At 36.8% G+C, this 16,655-nt stretch overlaps 1 protein-coding gene across 3 annotated transcripts in view; it reads left to right on the forward strand.

Moving 5' to 3' along the window:
• LOC149228337 (uncharacterized) overlaps positions 1-16,655 on the forward strand; it is an 84,337-nt gene that overhangs the window by 12,041 nt on the left and 55,641 nt on the right. For all 3 annotated transcript variants that reach the window (XM_089378158.1, XM_089378157.1, XM_089378159.1), the window contains exons 2-5: positions 7,587-7,761; positions 8,363-8,446; positions 8,534-8,775; positions 8,892-9,129. In XM_089378158.1, coding sequence (XP_089234284.1) covers positions 7,587-7,761; positions 8,363-8,446; positions 8,534-8,775; positions 8,892-9,129 — 739 coding nt within the window. The remainder of the gene's footprint in view (positions 1-7,586; positions 7,762-8,362; positions 8,447-8,533; positions 8,776-8,891; positions 9,130-16,655) is intronic.

The raw sequence follows: 16,655 nt of genomic DNA on the forward strand, positions 1-16,655 counted from the left end.
AAGAATAGTCATCTATGAAAGTGATAATGACTGTGTCTCATGAGTGATGGAGAAGAGAGGGGCCCAATACGTCTGAATGTGCTAGCTCCAAAATCCCTTTGGCTCCGCTATCTCAGCCCTGAATAGATGACTTGGCATAATTTCCAAGTGTGCGCCCCTTGCACACATCATGCTGGTCAAATGTGCATTGTGGTAGCCCCGTGGCTATCTACTAAGGGATCCGTGTGCATTGGAGCCCCTATTTCCTTGCGCAGTTGCTCCTATTTCCTAGCGCACAATTAGGCATCTATTTTCTAGTGCAAATCACTTATTTCCTTGCGCACTTATGGCCTCCTAAATCTTTGCGCACAAGCTCCTCAATTCTGTGCACTCCACCCACAAATAAGTGATGTCTCAAGAATGATCAATCTTGTGCCTTTGTCCTCCTCTTTGTAGATAGAATTCGAGCATGCAAGAAGGCCTAGTTCACTTTAGAAGTTTGAGTTGTGATTGCGAGTTAACTAAGAGTTTTACAGATTCTCTCTCCAATCAACACTAGAGTCTTAACTCGTTCTCTCTCCACAACATTGAAGACTTAACTCGTTCTAATTGAACTTGTAATTGTCACCTCTTTCTATATTCTAATTGAAGAAGACTTCGTCAAAGAAGCTCCAACACTACGCATGCAACTTTGACGACCATTCCAGTAAATTGGAAATCAACTCATCGTAATTGAATTCCATCTCATGAACTTGCATCCATGCTAGAGAAAGACGAACTTGAGGTCTTCATCGGATAAGGCATAAGCTAGGAGAACTTCCATGCTACATTTTCAACACCAAATATATTTGGCCTCCTCTCTATTCTCCCGAGTCCCAAGCAACAAGAAAGACATTTTTCCTACCTTTCAAGCTTCCCATATTGAGCATATCTTCATCTCTTGATGAATTGTCTATGACAAAATTCTCCTCTTCTATTTTGCTGCCCTCTAACCTTGTTTGAAATATGGTTGTTTGTTGCAATACCCATGCCATTGTATCTTTCCTTATTTATATTGCCTCTTGGCTTGCGTGGGAAATTCTCTACATAGCTTCTCATTGTCCAATCGACCTTATATTGACCATTGTGATTCTTTAATCTTAATATAACATGTACTTCATACATATAAATAAAAAATAAATCAATAGTGTACATTTCTTTTCATAAAAATATAAAAATAGGCTCACAAACGGGAACCTACAAGCCAATTTGGCAGTCACATGCCTAGCTTGGCAGATTATAAGCAAAAGTTCACCCATCTTGCGTAATTGATTTCCTAAGATGGAACATAGACAAAGAACACCAGAGATTCTAAACAAAAAAGCAAACATTATCAACAATAATTTAAAAATATCACATAATAATAGAATGGTGGTGGGTGGGTGGGGTGTGGACATTTGCACACCTGGCATGTGTGTTAGGGTGCAGCTACAATGCTAAGAAAGAGAAAATGCCCTTTTCGACTAAAAATACAAGAGATTGGACCTTGAATGATGCTTCAAAAATGTTAAAAATGACATATAGCTATAAAGAGCCAGCCTAGTTTTAGTTCTAGAGTCACTTTATTTGGGAAAATGCATTCTTTCACCTGATTATGTATAGTTAGGCTTAAACCCATGGCCCTTCTAGTTAGGGCTTAATTATGGCTATTTAAGCATGTTCAAATGTGTGTAAGCCACAATTAGTCGGGCACTTAATTGACTATATCAAGTATTCTAAGAGTTAGTCCACGTTAGACAACTTCAATTTGTTGCAGTTCATTTTCTACTTAATATGACAACCTTACAAATGCAAGAAACTAGACAAAGGCTTTTAAGGCACTTTATTATGTACGTAGCATGTGTTGGGCATCTTTGAGCACAGTAATACCAAATATTAAAATTAGTGCTATAATGGACCCCTCGATTGCCTCGCCCCCCACAAAAAAAAGAAAAAAAAGTTTATTTTATTTTATCTTTTGAATGCACAATTGACATTGAGATGGACATAAACAACATAGTAGAGAGATGGTGGAGGATTGCAAATGATGCATGGACCAATTAGTGTCTTATGATGTGGGGATCATCAACCTACTTGCTAGCAAGTATTAGTTGTGTTTTCCATTATCATCCATCTGTCTTTAGTGGTGAATGCATTTTAGTGTGGCAACAACTAATGCTGCGTCTTGGTAGATTTTCCCTAAGCCTTGGAGAACATTGGGGTGGTAGAATGTGTTTCCTTGGCCCTTTACATGTGACTCTTCCAATTGATTTTTGTTGTGATTCTTTCTTTCAAATGTTCCTTCCTTGTGTGAGACTTTGGCATCAGATTGCCTCCCACTTTTAGATAGTGTAGTGAGGTGCTTGTTACTATATGCAACTCTTCAACCTCGAATGTTAGGAGAGTTCTTGTGAGTGGTACTTGGGCTCCAAGGATTACCCACCTTGGTCTACTCAATCTTGGCCATTCCCTAGAGGACATTATTAGACTTTGCATCGGTCCCTCCATGGTGATTGTTGATGATGTTTATAAACCTTCATGATGATTGGTGATGATTGAGATAACTCTTCTTCTACTTCTGCTTCTGTGTGTGGTGTGGAGTAGTTGCTCTCGTTTATCTCCTCACACAATGAAGTATTCTGTTTTAGTGCTTACCTTCTACTTGGTCCCTCTTATTGATTTTGTTCTTGTTGTCTTTGGTACGCTGACATCGCTATTATGACTTGTACTTTTTACTCCCATTTGACCTATATTTTGGTTGCTTGTGAACATTAATAAAATTTCTTTCTTTCTTTTTGTTTTAAATACAAAATAGACACTTCCACTGCAAATTATGATAAAATCTGAAAATATATCTGGAAGGATTTAAGAATACCAAAATAGCAAACCTAAAATGATTAAATCACTACAAAAGGTTTGGGGGAACCTGTGCACCCAATTGCACCTGCAAATCTAGATTGACGGAGGTGGAACTTTCAAATGTTTTGAGAATTAAGATTCATCGATATACAGAATTGATTACATAGAGTTGGCTAACCCTATTTATAAAGAAAGAGAATGAACCCTATGTTGTGGCTGAGCTACCTCTATGAGATAATTAGGTCCTCATTTATACTAATCACTCTAAGTAGTCCAAAATGGCCTTTGTCAATAATACAATGAATGTCCCAAGGACCCAGGACCATAACTTTACCATATTATGTTATGAGAGAATAAGCTAAGTCACCATGGAATTTTTCTCTGTGGTCAAGCCTGCTCAGCTTGCTAATCCATTTGCAAAATCTTAACAAGTATTATGCATTAGGAACATTCTTCAAAGCTCCCTTCTCTCTGTTTAAGCACGTTAAATCTGAAAATGATATTCCATGATGTTAGACTGTGGAATTGCCCACATAATCTAATCTGATCTATCTCCTTTGCTTATGCTGCTAACTTGTTTGCACTTATAGAGTGATATTCTATATAATTGCAGTTCATGCAAGCAAGCTGTGTGCATGTCTTACTTCATCAAGATTGCATGCATCAGATCTATTAGACTAAGTTTCTAACTTTGATTTTCATTGTAGAGATGTTTATATGCCAATGTGGTACTGTTTACATTGCAACTCGTAACAAAATTAAAATTTCGACTAACCTTAAACTTTTTAGACAAATTAGATTTTCATAGTTGAGCCTGTGTTGCTGTGTCTTATTTCTCTTCCTTGATGATGACTGTGCCTGGTACTTGTTCTTTTAACAACCATCCGAAGTTCTTGACCATCTTCATTCGGCATTGGTAAAGAAGGCCAAGTTTATGCACACACTTTCTTGAGTTTAAGCTACTCTTAAATCTTCACAAGCCTTGATTTAACCACCTCTAGATTTTCGTAAAGAGAATTATTTCTTGGGTTTTTTTGTTCTGTACTAGCCTCTTGCCCAACCAAACCACAACCTGGTGGACTTGTATAAGTTGGGTGGCAAGAATGACCCCAAAGATTGTCCTACCTTGTTTTCCCTTGCCCTGTCAGCTCCTAATACCAGATTTCCCCCCATAACTCCCTGTTTCTCTGTAGATAATTCAATAAGCTTCCATTTCTTATATTTTTTTATGGCATTATATTCCTCCATGGCCTTTCCCACTCTTGCTTTGCATATGCTTTTATGAATGAAGTAGGTTTCTCGGAGTACTAACTCTATCCATCAAAGCAACATTTACTTCATGTGAAGTTGATTGCTACAAATTACTTAGGCTTCCTGCCTTCTGAATGAGTCTGTTTCAGCTCCTGTATTTTTGATTCCCTCAAGTTTTGTAGATGCTTGCTCTTCTTCCAGCTACAAATAACTCTTCATTGAGTTGGGTACAATGTTGTGAAAATCGTGATCGGGATTAAATCGGCGCGGGGAACAAATCGGAAAAAATCGGAATTATCGGGAAAAAATAGGAAAAAATTGGGAAAAAATCGTTTGGTACAAAAATATTCATTTTTTTTCAATTTTTTTAATATCTAAACCATCTACAACATAAAATAAATACATTGACACTTAAATATGATAAAAAAACTAATATATAAGATGTTTAATATCATTTGGGCATTTCCAACTTGGGTATGCCCACTCAGTTTTATACTATGTCACACGGTTCGAGTTCGAGTTCGAGTTCGACAACGATTAAGTTCGATTCGAGTTCGAATTTTCCGATCAGGTTCGAATGAGGTTCGGCATTAGGTTCGACTATACATATTTTTCAATATATATATATATATATATATATATATATCTATATATGACAAAATAATAGAAAATTCAAAATCAATCCATAAACACATGAACACAAATTCTTATTAGTAAACATACATCAATAATGTAATCATTCTAACATCTAGTTAAATGTAAACATACACAATAGTAGTTTGCAAAAAGAAATGACATAATTTTCAGTCTTCAAAATTTAAATGAATGTCAAATACTAGTAATCTTTTAAAAAATCACATAATCAAAACATGATCAAAATTTAAACATACACATCATTGTAGGACATCTTCAAATTTCAAAGTCATAATATCATCAAAGTCATCAACACATGGAATTCCATCATTTGGCTCATCATCATCAATGCTAATATAATAAGGAAGTCATAAAGACCATTGCCAAATAGTTATAATCCATAAAATTGTTCTAGGAAATTCAAAAAACATAGATAGTCTATACTTATGGCCTACTAGACTCTAGTATGATCAAAAAGCTCTCAATCATCATGTGCATATGGCATAGTAAAGGCACTAGAATGGTGATCATCAAAGTCATCAATAGATGGAATTCCAACATTTGGATCATCTAGTGAATCACCATCAGTGCTAATATCATCTTCTTCTGGCTCGTAGGAACTAGATGCATCTTTGGCTTCAGGTTCGTTCAGGTTCGGCTTCAGGTTCGTTCAGGTTCGGCTTCAGGTTCGTTCAGGTTCGAGTTCGGCTTCAGGTTCGGCTTCAGGTTCGGCTTTCAGGTTCGGCGAACCTGAACGAACCTCAATTTTTTTTACAGGTTCGGCGAATTTCGAACCTGAAGCTTCAGGTTCGCCGAACCCTGTGACTTAGGTTTTATACCCTCTCTCTCTCTTGTATTTATGCCTCTTTACAACACTTCTTTATCAGTTGGATAGATCAAGATCATATTCCCCCCAATGATGAGCAATACAGTGGTGGCATTTTTTCAAGAGTAGAGCATTCTATGTTGATGATGGTTGAGTATTCATAAACCATTCGACATTGTAGTGTGTAGGGTTATCACAAATGTACTTTCTTATTACAACACAGCTGTCCCTATATTGAGTTGGGCAAAGATACACCTGATACTCCAGGGAGCCCAAAGGGTTTGGCTGTCCATATAACACTCCATACTTGCGCATTTATCTTTTACGCAGAAATTTGGAAGCATTGGGGTAAGATAGTCACATACGTTTAGTATATCAGGCCCCAGGTTTGCATATATAAAGAAAAAAAAGGAAAAAAGGAAGAAGAGAAGAAAAAAAATATTAATTTCCCTAGATGACCAAAATAGGTTAATAGGACTAGAAAGTGAATGTCACAATGTCAATATGGGAGTGTCGAAGGCAACCTCTGGTTGCAAAAATAGGAAAATAAAGATAAGGACCTATAAAGGATAAACACAAGAAATAAACTCTAGATAAAGAAACAGAGACAGGCACACTTTGTGGAAGAAGAGAAACACTTATCTACAACAAAGTCAGAAGAGGAACTAGGGCTGTTATTGTAAGCTTTTTGAAGGATACAAGTCCTGAGGATGTTATCTGGGAGAAGGTATTTGGACTATAATGCTTTGAAGTAGCTTATGTCCTTGACTGAGAAATGCCAGCAGATTTTTTTTTTTTTTTTTTTCTGAATCAAAAAGGAGTTTCTTCATAATACAATATGAAATATCAGACGGATATTCTACCTCTGCCAAGGAGCAAAGGTCGAATAAAAATCAATAGAATCCACTCAATGGGCGTGCTTGGAATATGTTACATTTTTTAATAACTGAGGAATTGGTTCATAATAAAATACACCAGAAGTGTCTTTCTTTCTCTAAAGGGAGTACAATTGAATCATTTGCTGGAGATGTTATAACTTATAATATACTTGATTATTTTCGGGAGCAACTTTTAGTGTGCTCCATCTTATTGTGTTTTTTGAGGCACAGTCTTCACAAAATGTACACTTAAGATTGCCCAGGATCATGTACATTCAAAATTTAGTTGTGTATTTGTAGTTGTGCTTCTGTCTGTACATGTTGTTCATTTGGTAATTGGGTTATTTTGTTTATTGGTTAATGAGACTAGCCTTCCCATATATATATATGTGATTCTTTAGTATCAGTAACAGATTTTTCAGTTCCAGTACTTGGTTTATCTAAGTTTTATCTGAACTTTTACATGTTATGCTTGCTTATATAAGTGTGATATCAGTGGTGTGAGCCTCGAGAAGTATGCCAGTGGTTGGATGTGGCTTATTTCTTTGGCAACATAGCCTATTATATTCACGAGTTATTACCGAAGCTGGGGAATCCACGGAGAAGCCTTAAACTAAGATGAATTCTCTGTTGGTGCTCATCTTTAATCTAGTGCACTGAAAAGAGGTTGACTCATTGCCTTCAGGCCAAAGCTTCATGAATTTTTCTTTGTTAAATCGTTGCTTCCATACAGAAATCATAATTTTTTTTTGATCTTTTTATAGTTCAGTGATATTTCTAATGGGGTTTTCGGTATCATATTATAAAGAGCCTGAATCACTTTTCTGAATATTTCCTACTTGAATAACTTTTTCTTCCATTAACCATATAGTAGTTCTAAATCACTTCCTTAGTTGAACTTCGTTACAAAATAAGATGTGTTTAAAGATTTAAAATTATGTCTCATTGCTAAAGTATTAATCATATGTTTTTTTTGCGTATCTGTTTTTACTATATTTGTCAAACAGGTGTGGGCATGAGCTAATCCAATTTGTTCAAAACTATGTAGATACAAAATATTATATTACTTAAACAGAGGTCTAAGGTCTTAATACAGTGAGTATTAACACAGGCTACATGCCTATTGATATTTGTATTGTCAGAAGATGGATTTTGGAACGTAAACTGGCAGATGCAGAAGTGTCTGAAGAGGAACAAAATAATCTCCTGAAATATCTGGAGAGAAAGGAGACAGAGTACATGCGTCTTCAACGGCATAAAATGGGTGTTGATGATTTTGAAATGTTGACTATTATTGGAAGGGGTGCTTTTGGGGAGGTCTTTCTCTCTCTCCCTCCTTACCTCCCTCCCTCTCTCTCTCTCTGTGATACAGAAACATATACTCTCTTGCTTATGAACATGTGCTTGCCTCGCTTTGCATTGTCTCGTAAGCTTTTATTACAGTACTCATTGTTTCTATGGATGCATGTTTATGTGTCTGATATGCTAGTAAAGTTTGCACTAAATGTGAATGTTCTTCTGTTGCTCTTCTTCTGTAAAAGAGATTCAGTTGTCATTGGTGACCTTGTTATTCCTATTAAAATTTCGTGTTATGATTGTTGCCTATGCAAATATGTTCTCTCAATGGTGAGATATTTTTTGGATACTTTTGGCTGTTGTAAAGTGGGGCTTCCAGGGTGAATATGAAGATTGGAGATTAGATGGGAGTAGTATTGAAGAACTGAATATAGGTGTCTCCTGAGTTGGTTTAATTTGAGAGTGGGATATAACTTAACATGCTTATTAGGAGATAACAGTTAGGTTGATCATCTTTTAGGCTTATTTCCATTTTTTCTTACAGATATGAGTGATTTGAGGTGTCTGAAATTTAAATAGTTCTTAATCCTGACCTTAAAATACCAATTCTGTTCTCTTGTAGGTGAGGTTGTGCAGAGAGAAGACAACAGGTAATGTCTATGCAATGAAAAAATTGAAGAAGGCGGAGATGCTTCGTCGAGGCCAGGTATTGCCTCTAATGTATACAAGCTGCATCTAATGTACAGTGCGTACCTTGTACTATGTTTGATAATACATCATCTAATTTGTGCAGGTGGAGCATGTGAAGGCAGAGAGGAATCTTCTTGCCGAGGTAGACAGTAATTGCATAGTTAAACTCTATTGCTCCTTCCAAGATGATGAGCATCTCTATCTTATAATGGAGTATTTACCTGGAGGAGATATGATGACACTGCTGATGCGGAAGGATACTTTGAAGGAGGATGAGGCAAGGTTTTATGTTGGACAGACGGTTTTGGCAATTGAGTCAATTCACAAGCACAATTACATTCACAGGTTCATATGCCCTTATTTTTATTTTTATGAATCTATTTTAGTTGTCATGTTTAAGAAATAGGATTTACCTTGTGAAAAGAAGAGATTAACCCTTTTCTTGCATTATGGATCTGCAGGGACATCAAACCAGATAATTTATTACTTGATAGATATGGACACATGAAGCTTTCAGATTTTGGTTTATGTAAACCATTGGACTGCACTAATCTACCCATTCTCCATGAAAATGACTTCACCGCTGGAAAAACTCTAAAAGATGTTTTGGATATGGATGGGCGTTTGAACACATCAACCACACCAAAGCGCACTCAACAGGAGCAGCTTTCACATTGGCAAAGGAACAGGCGCATGCTGGTATATATTTTCTTTTTTTTCTGTGGAAAATGATCCATGTACTAAATAACAAGTAGCAATAAAAAAGAAGGAATGCTTCCACAAAGACAAAAGTCAATGCACTTGTTTTCTCTCTATACTTTTAGGCATCCAAAGTGTGCACATTATATTCCAAATTAGCATTATGCAAGGCTTATTAGGTAGTACTGTAGCCCTTTTCCTAGTTCTTTTTAATCATCATGTGACCATTTATAAATATCTTATTTTAGATGAAGATAACAATAAAAACAAACAATTCTGCCTGTTGTCCCTTGTGTGTCGAGAGTTATGTATGGGAAATTGAAAGCATCATATACTGGCGTCTAAGAGGGAATCACACAGTCTCCACTTTGTTGGTAGATCAAGATTAAATGAGAAGGGCATTGGTTTTTTCTTTGAAATCGCAACTGATTTTTCTTTACTGAACAACGTAAGTGTATCAAGAATAATATTAATACATCATGAGGCCAAAGTGCAGTCACACAGGTATCCACTCCCTAAATCTGTGAAGGGGACACACATCTGTGTTGGTCCCAAGCTCAAGCAAATCTATGTCTCTGCTAAATATCTCCATTCTGGTGGAGTTCTGCATAGCCAGCTCTGATCTAAAAGCTGTTAGTTCTTCAAATGGAATGGATGAAAGGTTGCTCGATGTCATCTTTCCATAAGAAGGAGATGCACCCTCTTTGCTTGCCAGATCATCCATTTATCCAAAAAAAACGACTGCCTTCACTGAAGAGGGACAACAAAGAGAGTTTTTTGCTTGGAACAATCCATGCCCAAAAATTTCTAGCGACGCTGCAGTTGTACATAGCATGCTTAGCCATTGTGCCTTTTGTAAACAACACAACATCCATTGTTAAAAACCAGTATATTGCTATTGAGCCTTGACTGATAGACTGTCATGAAGAACTAGCCACTCGAGTAATCTAGACTTGCAGGAAGAGTGGGACTTCCAAACATGCGGACACTGCCTAACCATTCTTGTATTGTTATTAATATGATCAAGATGATGCAATACTGTGGTTGGATATTTGAATAAAGCTGAATAAAGATGCTTCTCATATGAGTGTTTCCAATCTTTCAGGATAGGTCCATAATCTGGTTTGACAAGCTGTTGTCCGGCATTATTTGGCAAATTCCAGTGATTGCAAGTTTATCTGTAGTTATGAGACTTCAAGTCTGAATGAGGGTTCTCTAAGATAGCCAGTTATTGGATTCCCTGTTCCACAATCATCCCATGCATGGGAACCTTTCTTTGCTATCCGTTTTTCAACTTTTCCATTTAAAGAAGGAATCGACCCAACTTGCTGCTGCTCCAGTGAGAGTTTAAATTGAACATGAAGTCAAATCCTACACTTACCTCAGAAGTCTCAGTACTACTCTCTTGATACCACATGCCTCGGCATCACCATGTCATAGATGTCAAAGGGGGGGCCTGGTATGCCATTTACTTGGATAACATTATAAATCATATATGCGATGATGAACAAGTACTTTCCATGGTGCACTCGTGCTTGTAGACTGAAATACCCATTGAAAGCTAACATTTTTCCTTGAGTGCTTTTTTGGTGCAAACTTGCAAAGAGGGGCCTTCTTCTAGTTATGTTACATGTAGGATTGTTGGAGTATAAACACACCAATAGGAGTCCCCTCTTGGGTTGCACCTTGTGGATTTGGGATTTTACCATTAAGTGGAAGTTGGGAAGGTAACATTTGAAAGGTTTGCACCTTAGTTTCATTTTGATCCCTCTCAGTTCTTAATAGATCTATGGTTAATATGGATCCATGCTCATTTATTTTTTTCTTTAATAGGAGCAGATACTATTTGTATCAATAATAAAAAGGGGGCTACAATGTACTATTGGAGATCCACTGTTAAAAATTCTCCATGGAGATGAAAAAAACTAAGGGCTGTTAGATAAACCCAAATTGCCCTATGTTCAAACTGCTGCAACTGTTAACTGAGTGGCTTGTATACAGCCTTAGAAATTGCTTGAGCAGAAGTGAAGTTAAAGATAATCAAACATTTAGGTTACTAGGGCCTAACTGGGTCGATTTCTTTCCTACCACTACTAAAGATAGAAGAGAGGAGAAGAGAGGGGTTTGTTGTCCTGGCCTGTTTCATTTTTTGCTCCACTGTGTCCTCATCCATAGCCACTAATTTGTCATGTACAAAAGAACCAATTGAGGCCGTTGGAGTTGAAGTTGTCCTCAACTCCTCAAACCCAGGCTTTTCCTCCAATTCTATGTCACAAGGTTCGTCGAACTTCAACCTTCGAATTTTGGCGAACCTTAAAACAATTTAAAGGTTCGACGAACCTCATCAAACCTCATAGCCATTGACCAAGTCCATAAGATCAAAACTCAAACTCATGTCGCAACTCAAGCTTGTAATCTATCTTTGCAATTTCCATGTTCGTGATAGCATTTTTTTATGTTTATTGATGTTGATATCTTACTATTTTATGCTATATTTCATTTTAAACTTAATATGTGTGTGTGTGTGTGTATATATATAGAGAGAGAAAATGTATATAGATGAACCTCATCTAAAAATTCGAATTCAAATTGAACCTAATCATTGTCGAACCTGAATTCGAACCCAAAACATCTGACTTAGCTCCAATTCCAAAAACTTTGCTTTCTACTCAAGTTCATTGATATTGTCTTCCTCAAACTTCTCTTTGTTGCTTTCTTCCACAACCTCCAAAAGAACAATTTTTCCCTGTGTTTTTCCAATTAGGCTTTCATCTTAAGAAATTGCCTTTGGATAGCCTTTAAATCCCTTGCATAATTTTGTTCCCAATCATTTTTTCATTGTTCCCATCTTCCTATTGCTAAAGCGAGAGTTTCTTGAATATCATCATTGTGTTGTTCACACCTCTAGATTGAATCTTGGAGAGTAGAGTGTCCATAGAACACACATGGCTATGGATATCCATTTTACAATTTCTAGAGATAGATTCCAAAGCAAACTTCTCAAAATAATTTGAGCAGGGTTTGTTGTTATGCCTAAAAACTTTTGGATTAGGAACATTGATAGACAACGTGCTCCCAATGCTAAAGTTTGAACTTATTTCTACTATTTTTATAGGATTAAAGTGGAAAGTCGACTTTAATGGAGTAATTTTAGATAGTATGACACTAAGTCACACAGTTCAGGTTTGAGTTAAGCTTCAACAATGATTAGGTTTACTTCGAGTTATTTTTTGATGGGCTTCAGATGAGGTTCACCATTAGGTTCGTCTATATACGTTTTCTATATATATACATATATATTAACTTTAAAATGAAATATAGCATAAAATGGTAAGAAATCAACATTGATAAACAAAAAATGCTATCATGGACTTGGACACTTAAAGGATAGATTACGAACTTGAGCTATGACATGAGGTTATGAATTTGAGGTATGGACCTGGTTAGTGGCCATGAGGTTGGTTGAAGTTCATCGAACCTTGAAATATTTTTTAGGTTCATCAAATTTTGAACCTCAAGGTTGAAGTTCGGTGAACCTTGTGACATAGGTATGAAACTGTAATGTCCTTGAGGGATTAATTTGCCCAAGGAATGAAGTAGCCTATTGATCCCCGTAGGCTATAGTCCTCGATAAAGGTGAAAACTCCAAAATACCCAATGTTTGGGTAGCGAACGGCAAGTTTTGGGGCAATTGGGGCAAAAATGCCCAAAGTTGGGGTTCAGTGTGAACCTCAATTAATTTTACGCATCATTGGATTGAATTATTTGTCTATGTTTTGTTGAGCTTGAGGCTCTGGGGGTTTAAGACACTACAAGGATAGATTACAAACTTGAGCTGTTACATGAGGTTATGAGTTTGAGATATGGACTTGGTTAGTGGCCATGAGGTTGGTTGAAGTTCATCGAACCTTGAAATATTTTTTAGGTTCGTCAAATTTTGAACCTCAAGGTTGAAGTTCGGTGAACCTTGTGACATAGGTATGAAATTGTAATGTACCTGAGGGATTAATTTGCTGAAGGGACAAAGTAGCCTATTGATCCCGTAGGCTATAGTCCTCGATAAAGGGGAAAACTCCAAAATACCCAATGTTTGGGTAGCGGAGGGCAAGTTTTGGGGCAATTGGGGCAAAAATGCCCAAAGTTGGGGTTTAGTGTGAACCTCAATTAATTTGAGGCATCATTGGATTGAATTATTTGTTTGTGTTTTGTTGAGCTTAAGGTTCTGTGGGTTTAAGACACTATTTTCTCCTTGGACTAATTTCGGTGGATGTGTTCCCACCCTACCTAGTCACTTTTTTTTGTTTTGGCAAGTAGGGAGACTATATAACTAAAGGAACGACTCTGTGGTGGAAATTTGAGAAAACTGCAAGTTTGGATTCGTTTGATATTAAGAAAATTATCTTGAAGCCCACTGAAATTTATCTGAAGTAGATAGATGAAATTAAATGAGGCAGCCGAGACCACCTATAGCCAGCAGATTGAAGTTTGAGGCACGAAAACCATCTAGGGCTAGTAATTCGACCTCTCTGAGGCAAGGTGAGACCTTCTGGGGTTGATCTTGTTAGATTCTGTAGCAAACTGAGTATCTTTTGAGGATAAATGACACCATTTGATACTCATGTGGTAAATACAAGGGTTTCGTGAGGCCATTCCCATAGACCCGAAGTTTTGAGGGAAGTGCGACTCCTGTAACAGAACAACAGAGGTACCTGAGGGAATGCAAAGGCACAAGGCTGCATCAGATCCGAAATTTGTTGAGTAAAGGCAGAAAACGAGTGCGTTCCTAAGGCCACTTAGGCCTTTGTCCAAACAAAACTTGCGCAATGTTTTCATCAGTCTGCAGATTAACCTAGATTAATTCGGATCTCTGTTTAGGGTATTGTTGTGTTGTTGAATTTATTATGGTCTGTTTGAAACTATAACTATTGAACTTGGGTTATGCTGGTTTGTGGATCTGTTGGTTGGTTGAATGATAACATTATATTGTTGGCTATTCCTATCGTTTTGAGTAAGAGACGCAAGGGTATCTTCTTGTGGATTTTCATAACTTCAGGGAACAAGTAACAATTGCAATCATAGTATTCAAAACCGGAATTGGTGATCAGACCGATCCACCTATCAAATTGGATTTCAAATTGGAACCGTTCAAATTGGGACTGGTCAGTTCTCAATCAACAATCTTTAAAAAATACATGAAATAATTATTTTTTAATGAAAAAGACTATTTTTAAGAATTAAAACCATGATTCCAAACAAATGGAGATAAAATATGCAAAGTTTTCTCATCTATATACCATATAAAGGTGAATATATTAAAATGGCATCGAGTGCAATACATATCAACAACAAAATACACAATCAATGAGGCTTTAAATGGCCTCTAGAGTCCAAAAAAATGCTAAAAGCTATGGGGCCACTAGCCTACTACAAGTCTGGCCTACTACACGTCTACATATCAGTGATTAACGTGATCATTGCTCATCATGATCAAACTCGTCACCACTACAAGACATTGGTTCATCAACATGAGCTATATAAACATCATCTGGCTTAGAGTTTGAGGACTCAGACCCCTTTGCAACCTCAATAGTAGTAGTAGCAGCAAAACTAGACATCTCAACTACAAATCATTGATCAACATGATCTCTTATAAGACTCATCATTGGTTCAACACCATTAGAAATGGGATCATCAACAAGAGGTACATAAACATCATCTAGCTCAAAATCTTCAGGATTGGATTGCTCAACCTTGTAATATGGTAGAAATTGAAAAGGTTTAACATGCCCAACCAATGATTTTGATTTGAGTGAAGAGTTCATCTCCTCAATCTTATAATATGGTATAAAAATCTTAGCATGCCTCACCAATATTATTCCTTCTAGTGAAGGGTGCTTTTTTGTTAAAGCCATGGTAGAGTTAACCAATCAATACCACTGACATCAACCAGGTTCAACAATCAATGCCACTAACATCAAAGTACTTAAAGGGCTTCATGCTCTTGATCAAATGCCAATCTCATACCGTCACGCATGACAAAATCAAATGGAAACATTGCAATCCCCCAAAACTTGAAATCCTGAAAACTATGGAGTCTGCTGGATTTCAAGTGAGATCTAAAATTCTAGTTCTCCATATGAAATCTAATGAGGTCGAAACTAGTCTCAAACATCTTGAATCGTTTCATGGTAATGTTAAAAATTTAAGTAAAAATGATCACTTTTACTTCAATAATTTAACATTACCATTGATTGCCAACATTTCTAGGCTCCCCAAGTTTCCCTCAAAACCTCTTCAAAAAGCACAAAATTGCCTTCCATGGGGTCCATGGCCAACCTGGCAATATGGCTAGTTGGGCCTAGAAACCCTAGCCCTCAAGGTTCAAAACTAATTTTTGTACCAATTGGATGGCTTAGCCTAATGAACTAGTTGGTTTGACCTATTTACGGTTTGAACCGACCAGTTTTGAATACTATGAATTTGCAATAAAAGAGTTTATGATTTTTGTTGTCCAATTTGTGGATCAGTTTAGGAACTAAGATCATTTGGTGTTAAGTGTTAGAATTATTGTTGAATACAATTTTGTGATTGGAAGTCCTTATTGATGATTGTTTAAAAATCATAACTACTCAGTCATGCATTAGTTTAGTTATTGTTGGAAACCATTGTTTATTCCATTATTGGGTAAATGAAGGAATTCTTTTGAAGAAACCCTAAGTGAAACAATTGCCCTAGCATATTACAGAGACAATACCAGAGACTCAAAAGATATGAAGAGGTGAAAAATCTACCCACAAATGAGACTTGTGGTTGTAGGACATTTTGTGACCTTTAACTCCCATCATCAAGCATTCATAATGCGGTCAGAAAATATTAAAATTTAATACCGCCCAAGTTTGGAAGAGTCCCCTAGCGGCATTGCATTCCAAAGTAATGAAGCTCCAACAAGACAATATGAGATAGTAACTCAAGTCTCCCTTTGAAGCTATACAAAAATTTCATGGTATTGCACCAAATACCAAACATAAACCTATGTGCTTTATGCCATCCCATAAACCAGCGTCAATGAAGGTGAAAGGCTTTGAGAATGTTTAAGCAACATGGTGAACAGTCCCAAGGAACAAATATGAATGCGTGTTCATTTGGCTTTGCCATTTGCGTTAGCATATTAATTGGATCATTAAGGAGGTTAAGAATGGATAGTTGCCCAATTCCCCACCCTCCCATCCAAAGAATTCCAAAAAGCTAGGTTACAAGCCTTGTCGGCCATAGAATGCGCCATAGTGTTTAACCCTCTCAATGAGTGGTAGAACCCGCCACTTTCAAATTCTTCGATTATATTTTGAGTGTGATGAATCAACCTATTCATATGAGTTTCTTTGGGAGAGTTTTGATTATCAAGTCAAATAATGACCATTGAAGCCCCAATTATTGATATATTTTTTTATGTCAACTCTTCATTATTAGGAGTCCTCTCCAATGGGCCAATGCTTTTGCTTGGTTGTTTGTTGTTTTTCCAGTTCCCT

Source organism: Pinus tabuliformis, chromosome J (assembly GCF_031772625.1).
Source record: "Pinus tabuliformis cultivar Carrire ecotype Pingquan chromosome J, CPIR1, whole genome shotgun sequence".
Classification (NCBI taxonomy): Eukaryota; Viridiplantae; Streptophyta; class Pinopsida; order Pinales; family Pinaceae; genus Pinus; species Pinus tabuliformis.